This window comes from Arachis duranensis, chromosome 5, assembly GCF_000817695.3.
Source record: "Arachis duranensis cultivar V14167 chromosome 5, aradu.V14167.gnm2.J7QH, whole genome shotgun sequence".
Classification (NCBI taxonomy): Eukaryota; Viridiplantae; Streptophyta; class Magnoliopsida; order Fabales; family Fabaceae; genus Arachis; species Arachis duranensis.
The window spans coordinates 4,054,555-4,062,850 of record NC_029776.3 but is presented as its reverse complement, the minus strand read 5'-3'; the positions used below and the strand labels follow the sequence as shown (position 1 = coordinate 4,062,850).

At 28.8% G+C, this 8,296-nt stretch overlaps 1 protein-coding gene across 1 annotated transcript; it reads right to left on the bottom strand.

Moving 5' to 3' along the window:
* Nucleotides 1–2,879: 2,879 nt before the first annotated feature.
* Nucleotides 2,880–3,758, bottom strand: LOC107487339 (uncharacterized). Its single transcript, XM_016107955.3, has one exon. It carries the CDS (start codon nt 3,530–3,532, stop codon nt 3,149–3,151), a length of 384 nt encoding a protein of 127 aa, XP_015963441.1. The 5' UTR covers nt 3,533–3,758; the 3' UTR covers nt 2,880–3,148.
* Nucleotides 3,759–8,296: the final 4,538 nt, after the last annotated feature.

The following is an 8,296-nucleotide window of genomic DNA, read 5'->3' as shown; positions in this document are numbered from 1 at the left end:
TTTCATCTAAAGAGAAAGTAAAAAACTAAAGTATATCGAATCACTATTTTTACCTGATTTCATCTCGAACCACTATTTTATAATCTACGAGGAAAAGACCGAAATCAACTTTCTTGTCAAATATTTTACCTGATTAAGTTTTCTTTGGGAATGAGCTAATTTACTTTAGTTTTTTTTACTGGACTTTAGGTTAAAGTCCTAATGTATAACCTAGAGTTAATATTCAATTTCACCTTCAAAATTTGAAGTCAAATTTAGATTGACTCTTAAAATTACATTGACTTTTTTTTTTGTGACTAAATTATGATTAACTTAATTTGGCTCCCAAAATTTACAATAGTAACTCACGTTAACTCTTGAGCTGCTTTCCATGAATTGAGTGTTGATTTTGCATGTTAAATTTACTAAGATTTGAACTCCTCGCCTAAATTTCATGTGACCAAGACCTATTAAATTTCCTAAAAGCTTAATTAACTCTCCAATATCCTTACAAAAGATGACAATAGCAAACTCAATTTGAAAATTTTGCGGTCCTGACAAAGAAATCCAAGTCGCAACAAATTAATGTACCGAATCAATATGTCATTAACGGAGATTGGCTTAAAAATTAATGTGAGTTACGATTTTAAATTTCGAAATCTAATTTGAGTCTATTAAAAATTTCAAGATCAAATTAAATCCGACTTCAAATTTCAATGATATTAACTCATATAAACTATGAACCACTAGACAACCAGTACCGGCCCTTCTACAAAGCAAAAGGCCAACTGTTGGCAAATGGCAAATACGATCAATTTAATAGAGGAGAATACTGCAAAATCAACGTTTTTAGTTAACCACCTAATATTTCTCTTTATAAATAAGATGGGGATGGAATTATATTCTAAGAAGCATAGTTATAATATTACATCGTAGGTTGATCACTATCTAAGTTTCTTATTGAGGTTTGACCAGCATCCAAAAACAATTAAGATAATTGAATCCAATCCCTCCGCAGTATCAAAATCTTCAACATTAGAATTGCACAAGTTTCTTTAGATAACGTTAACATCATCTGTTATTATCATAATTCGGTTCAAAGAATCTCAGCTCCAGCTATGTATATGCTAGATTTGAGGACTAGGGTTTTTAATGTACAAGAAATTTATAGGACTGCCAAGACAAAAAAACTCGTAATCTTAGCATTTGGTGGAAAGACCGAGATTGAGAAATAAAGACTAAAAGACAGAGATTAAAATAAATCTCAGTATTCTATTTGGTATAAAGTTTGAGACAGAAATTGAAACAAGAATGAAATTTTAATTTAAGTTGTACAAAAGTAAAATTAGAATTAATTAATTGAAATAAAGGTATTTTAGGTATAAAATGTTATTAAAATTTCAGCCTCCATCTCTAAAAATTTTAGTCCCTTATGTCCCTATTTTTTGGAGGTATTGAAATATTGAAATTTTGGGACAGAGACAGAAATTTTAGTATCAATCTCTAAACCAACAAACATGATACTTAGTCTCTGTCTCAGTATCTCAAAACAAACGCTACCAAACTATTCAAGGTCCGTGAAACAGGGATGTGCGAAAGCTTGCATTAATGAATAATGCATATAGTTTTGTGATTTCCCTAGCAGTTTCATTTCAATTTTTCTTTTTCCTTGTTCTTATTCCCAAAAGGAGAAACATTTGTGCTTTGGATTCCTTTCCTTCATAAATCACTTACATTAGAAATTTGATTATTCGCATGCTAGTTGCCACTATACAAGCTTTACCATTATAATATAAAATGGAAATCAGAATGAACGGTTGGCAACAAAAGAATAAAATATATAATAAAAATATAAAATACGACTTTTCGGTGCCCAAGACCAACAATTTACTTTGTATATTCTACCGCCAACGCTAGAGTTTCATAGTAATCTTGTATACCCCAAAATGCACACAACGAAAGAAACAACCAAAATATGAGAAATTGAGAAAACAATCGAGAAAAGAGACTAACGATGCATCTAATTCAGGTAGAAGAAGGTTTCTTCTAATGGAACATATTACCAATTTACCATATAGCATAAGCTGGTATCTAGTGCTGTAGATTCTACTCCATGTAAATTACCTATAAATATTTAATAGAGTAGACTAAAAAAAAGTATTTTCTTTTCTCGTTTTTTAGACACGCCATGTCATATAAGAAAATAAATTGCAAGAAGAATTCTTGGGACTAGCAATTTTTATTATTTTTTACTAGCACAGATATTAAATTGTCATTTTACTCATTTATGTGTGTAAATTCTAAAAAAGCGTGGATACAAATTATATTGATTCATTGGTGCAAACTGTATTGATTGGTGCAAACTGTATTGATTTATGTGTATAAAATTCTAGTAAATATAAATGCAAATTATATATTTCTTGTGTGCAAAACATCTAGAGATATGGGTGCAATTTATTGCTGGCTAAGTGCTGGCCAAAAATAAAAATATTTACTAGCTATATAGCATTGCTCTTGTAAAAAATTATATGTGACAAAAAACATATTACAAGACATGAATTCATAGTGAAAAGATCACATATGACAATATTATGTGAAAAAATAACATGGCAAGATTCATTTGTGCAAGGAGATACTCAAGTTAATGGTCTAAATCACACTCATATCTTCAGCAGCAGCTTTGGATTTGGTACGATTGTGGACAAAAAAATGGGGAACACGGTTTTTTTGACAGTCAATTTCATACTAGTCATAAGAGAATTCAAGAAAAATCTGTCTGATGCTAAATTCATAGGAGTGTGTTAAAGCATCTCCAAAGAAAAAAAAAGGATAAATTTGTTAAAAGAAGTTAGAAGGAATCATTGTACATTTCCTGCAGAGAAGAAAATATCACCTCAACCTTGATCCAGCAAAAATGAAAGACTATCTTGGATTACTTATGGTTACCAAACAGAACAATTCAACATGACAATACACATATCTAGAATTATTCTCTCAAAACTATCATAGCCAGACATAATTCATATCCAACTTGACATTCAATCAGAATTCAGAAACCAAGCATAAACTATACAATAAACGCAATCATATGCAAATGATGATTAATTTTGTATTATAATGAAAGCTGGAAATATAAAGTATATAATATACAAAAAAGTTGTGATAAGACTTAAGAGGGATGTTGAAGAATTGTGAGTGCTTTGGTCTTGAAGCGGTACCTGGGGGCACGAGGTATGACCTGGCTGGGACCCATGTGGAACTGACCGGGAGTATCGGTGAGTGGAGGGCCGTCGTCGTAGATGTAGCCAAGGAGATGGGCGCAAGAGTTGCAGATCATCTTGGTCCTCTTTCGTTGGATGCCCCAGTAGTTTAGGGTTTCGAAGAAGGGTTTGATTTTGTCCTCTTTCTCGAATCGGAGCTTGGCGGCGTCCACGGCGGAGAAGGAGACGGAACCTTTGTTGCCGGCCTCGAAGTAGAAGTCCGGTGGGAAGGCGTAGAAGGATCTCAGGTTGAGGTTGGTGCCGCAATGCTTGCAGCTGTAGGTGGAAGCCATTGTTGTTGCTGGTTTTATGTGAGACTGAAAAGAGAAGAAGAAGACGGGAAGGTAATAGCGTTGTACATGAGAGAAAGAGATAGATGAAAAGTCGAAAACGCGTGAGTGTTGATGGGTTGAAGGTGGAGGTGTTAGTTTGTTGTTTCAACGGAGGCAGATGGCGATGGCGTAGAAGACAAGGTGGCTTCTTTGCGCCAACAAATACAATTTGGTAGCGTTTGGTCAGGGGAGTGAGACATAAGAATTAAGAAATAAGAAATTAAAATTAAACTATTTTGCTGTCTATTAATATATTTTATATTAAATATAATACAAAAATTTAATTTAGTTTCAGTTTCTTAATTTTTATTTTTTTGTTTTAGTTTTAGTCTCTCAATTTAAATTTCTCTTCTAAACGTATCCTAAAATTAACTGGGACTAACGTTAAAAAATTGGATCAATACTATTTCACATTCTCAACTCTCAATCTGTAATTAAAATTTTAGTCTTAATAAATAAATTTTTTGTCCTTTTAATATCTTAAAAAATAGACACATAACTACAATTTTTTAAAATGAATATTTAAATTTTAATATTTTTTAAATTACTCTTATTTTCTAATTAACAAAATTTAATTAATTCTATTTATTTTAATTTTTGTATTTATCTTAAACTAAATAAAATAAGACATAATTCAATTGAAAAAGTATAAAAAAAACTTTTTTTTAACAACGTAAACAATTTGTTAAAAAAAGTTCATTTGAATTTTAAAAATTAAAATTTGAATTAATTAGGTTAATTGTAATTTTAAATTTATTTTTATTTTTGTTGCAACTACTCTCTCGCAATCCTGTGCCACTGCCGTCGCTGTATTTTGATCTCGGTATCCTCACACCTATTATCTCGTTATTTATTTCTTATCAACTAAATTGGATGTTTATTTTATTATGTATGCGGATATTTTTTTATTCTAATATGGATGTTTATTTGAGTATACCATTAGTATTTTTCTTGATTTGCTTTATTATGCATGCACATACTTCGCAGAATGTTCGTTTTACTATGTATGTAAATGATTCTCTTCAATAAGATGTGGATGTTTATTTAGGTCATATTATTTGGGAGAACGAAGCAAAGCGACATGTGATAGAAGTGACGAATACATGACGCAGCAGTGTGGAAGCAAAGGCAAAAGTGCAGCGTGGAAGCAAGGGCAAAGGTGCAGCGCTAGAGCAGTGGCAGAACAAGGCCTCTGACTCGGCAACAGTGCGACATCACGGAGGGGAGAAAGAGGCATATAGCGACAACGTCACTTGCAAGGAGAACAGGGACAACGCAGCGCATAGAAGAAGAAGGTACAACAGCAACGTCGAGAGCAGGGGGCGCGACGCAAGGAAGAAGAAGGTGTAGCGACGGCGCGGGACGCATGGAAGAAGAAGGGTGCAGCGACAGTGTGGCGCGTTGCTTTTTCAAACGGTGGCAACGGCAGTGAAGTGCATTGGTGACAGTGCAACAGGAAAAGGAGAGTGAAACGACGGCGGTAAACAGAGAGAAATGCAAAAGGTGAGAAGTTAAGGTTGTGGTGAATAAATAAAATGGAATGTTTTTTTGTTTTAGTGGTCTTAGAGGGCAGCCCAATATTATGTTGTTCGCACCCTTCATTATTTATCTAACGGAACTCAATTTAATTATATATAATTTACACAAAATATAATACAAAAATTTAATTTAGTCTTTATTTTTTAATTTTTATCTTTTAATTTGAATATTCTTTTCAAATACAATCTTAAAAAACTACTCTCTGAAATATATACAAACTTCTTTTCTTATTTAAAAAAAACTTTGGCACATTTTGCTTTTTCTTTTTAATTATAGAAAATTATTTTTTAATTAACTAATATTAACTAATTAATAATTTATGATTACAATCTAAATAGTCTCGAACCCATAAAATTTTAGTCTTTTTAATATTTAGAAAAATAGAGGCCAAAGTTTTGGAGATAAATATTTAAATTTTAATTTTTTAAATATTTTTATTTTTTAATTAATAAAAATATTTAAATAATTTATTTAAGACGTTTAAAATAAATATTTCTCATACTTAAGTGTTGGAGTGTTTTTTAATTTGTAGGTATCTATCAATTTTTTCAGAAAATCAAAATATTCGTCGTCCAATCAAAATGAACAAAGCTTAATTCCTTTAAAAGTTAAAATATGCACCGAGCAAAATTACTATACAAAAGCAAGGCACAAAATGTTGTTGTTATTGTTTAAATTATACTCTTTGGATAAGTATAATTCGTGTCTATCTATATTTCTCTCTCATAAAATGAAAAGTGTAACATTGGCTAATATTTAGAAAATGTGAAAGTCATTTAATTTACTCCAAAAAATTAAATGACATGAAAGCTAGTTGCTATTATTTTGATAAAAAAATATTTTTTTTATTTTTAGTGTGTTTGACAAATTTTTAGTAATAAAAGTAAAAGCATTAGAAAAATAAAAAAGCATCCTTTTTAATAAGTTGTAATTTATATTTTTTTAAGATATTTTTTCTTTAAAAAAAATTTTTTTTCATGTAATAAATAAAAAAAGTACTTTTATATTATTATACGTATCCAAACATAATTAATAGAAAAAAGATCTTTTTGCATAAGATATTCAAATATAAAATTATTCTTTTTTTCTATAAAATCTTTTAAAAAAAATAATTTAAAAATATATTTTTTTAAAAGTTCACCCAAATAAACTCATAGTCCATAATATATTAAGAGATAATATATTTAATCATTCAATAAAGCCTCGGTTGTAAAATCGGTTGTTTTTATAATTTCGTAAAAAAGAGTAAAAGATAAAGTAAAAAAATAAAAAATTCTGCCTAGAAAGTTTTCAAAAATACATCCAGACCACTAGTGTTTTGATAAACTAAATTCGCTTTTTAAGGCCAAGAAAGGAAATGGATTTTTTTTACAACATAAAAACAGATGATATAATTCCATGACAAAAACACTCCTAATATAATTGATCTCACTCGGCCCATAAAAAAAAAAGAATTCTCACAAACAATTGGTGACTTAATTAATTTTCTAAAAATCAAGATTATAAAAATTGAATCTTTAAATTACTCAAAATACTGATTCATTGATTTAAAAGTTCAATAGTAATTTAATTAAAATAATCAAATTATAACAAAATAATATATAAAATTATAAATAAATATATAAAAATATAAATATATATTATATAAATTTAAAAATTACATAAATTAAAAATACAAAACTAACTAAATTTTTATAACTTTATATAAGTATAACGCAAGAGTTAAATAAAAAATAAAATAACCAAATATAAAATTTATATTTGTATAAAATTCATGATAGTGTATATTATATCTTAAAGAATAACCACAGAACAAAAATTAATTTAATTATATCAGAATTTGTAAAATTTTCTTTTTCATAATTTGTATTTTTTTATTTAAAAAGTAAGTGTATTTTATATCTTTTCAATATATACAGTTTAAAATAGACGTATTATATTATTATCTTGAAGATAAGATTAATTTATTATATAAACAAAAAATATTAACAATAAAAATCTTATAAATAAAAAACAAAACAACTTTATTTATCGGGTCTAAGAACCCATTCCGATAAATACTTAATCTAAGTTTCAAATGATGAACCAAACTCTAAATTTTTTTAAAAAAACAAAAGGTTAAACATACACACTATAGTAGTATTTGTTTTCAAAAACTGGCACTGACATTAAGGTCCAATTTAGATAAATAATTTAATTAAGTTATTTTAAAAAAATAGCTTAAATAATAAATACTTATATTAAAAGTAATTTATAAATAAGTTATTTTGTATTTAGTATTTTAGTTTTAAAAGTGTTTATTTTAAAATAAGAATGATAAAAAGTTTTTTATCATGAGAAAAGTAATTTTTGTTAACTTCTCCGTAAGCACTAAAATAGCTTTTTTTTGTTTTTTTTTTTTTGTTTCTCACGGTATTCCCCAACCCGACAGGTCAAAGACTAATCCGTCGCAGATTTGAGCTTCATTTAAGGGTCTGCCGCTGGTCAATGAGTTGCTGCATACACAATGCGGGATTCGAACCTCCAATACTTGCTTAAGTGGAGGAGTGAGCTGACCACTCGACCAACTCGAGTTGGTTCTAAAATATCTTTTTAGAAAGCTAAAATTTGGTTTTGAAAATTGTACCAAACATTAATACTATACCTTTTCATAAGTTAGAAGAAAAAAAAATAACGTATGGACCTATCTAAACGGGCCCTAAGAGATTCAGATTTAGTATTATTTTTGTTGAGTTACAGATTAAAATTAAAATTTTAGTCTAAAAATATAAAATTTCAATCTCTTCAAAAAGTGAGAACACAGAGAGTTGATATTTTTTGGAGACAGAAACTAAAACTTTAATAATATTTCTTTTTAGAAATACCATTATTTAACTTTTCAAATTCTAAATTTACCCCTTAATTTTCATATTTGTCTTAAACTAAACATGATACTGAGATATAACTAAATTTAGTATATTTTACAACAACGCACAATACAAAAATTGAATTTAGGGATTAAGTACTGAAATCGTCCCTAAGGTCTGGGGTGAAAATCGAATTCGTCCCCAACCTTTTTTTGCTATTAAAATCATCCCGAACGCTCAGAAACACTTTAAAATCATCCTCAAGTGCATTAAACAAATTTTAATTATAATTTTGCCCTTGAACCTTTTGACGCTTCGTGTTTTATTCCTGCGAAAGGGC

What these genes read in the sequence shown, in the direction of transcription:
- LOC107487339 (XM_016107955.3), bottom strand. Translation starts at nt 3,532, where the DNA reads ATGGCTTCCACCTACAGCTGCAAGCATTGCGGCACCAACCTCAACCTG.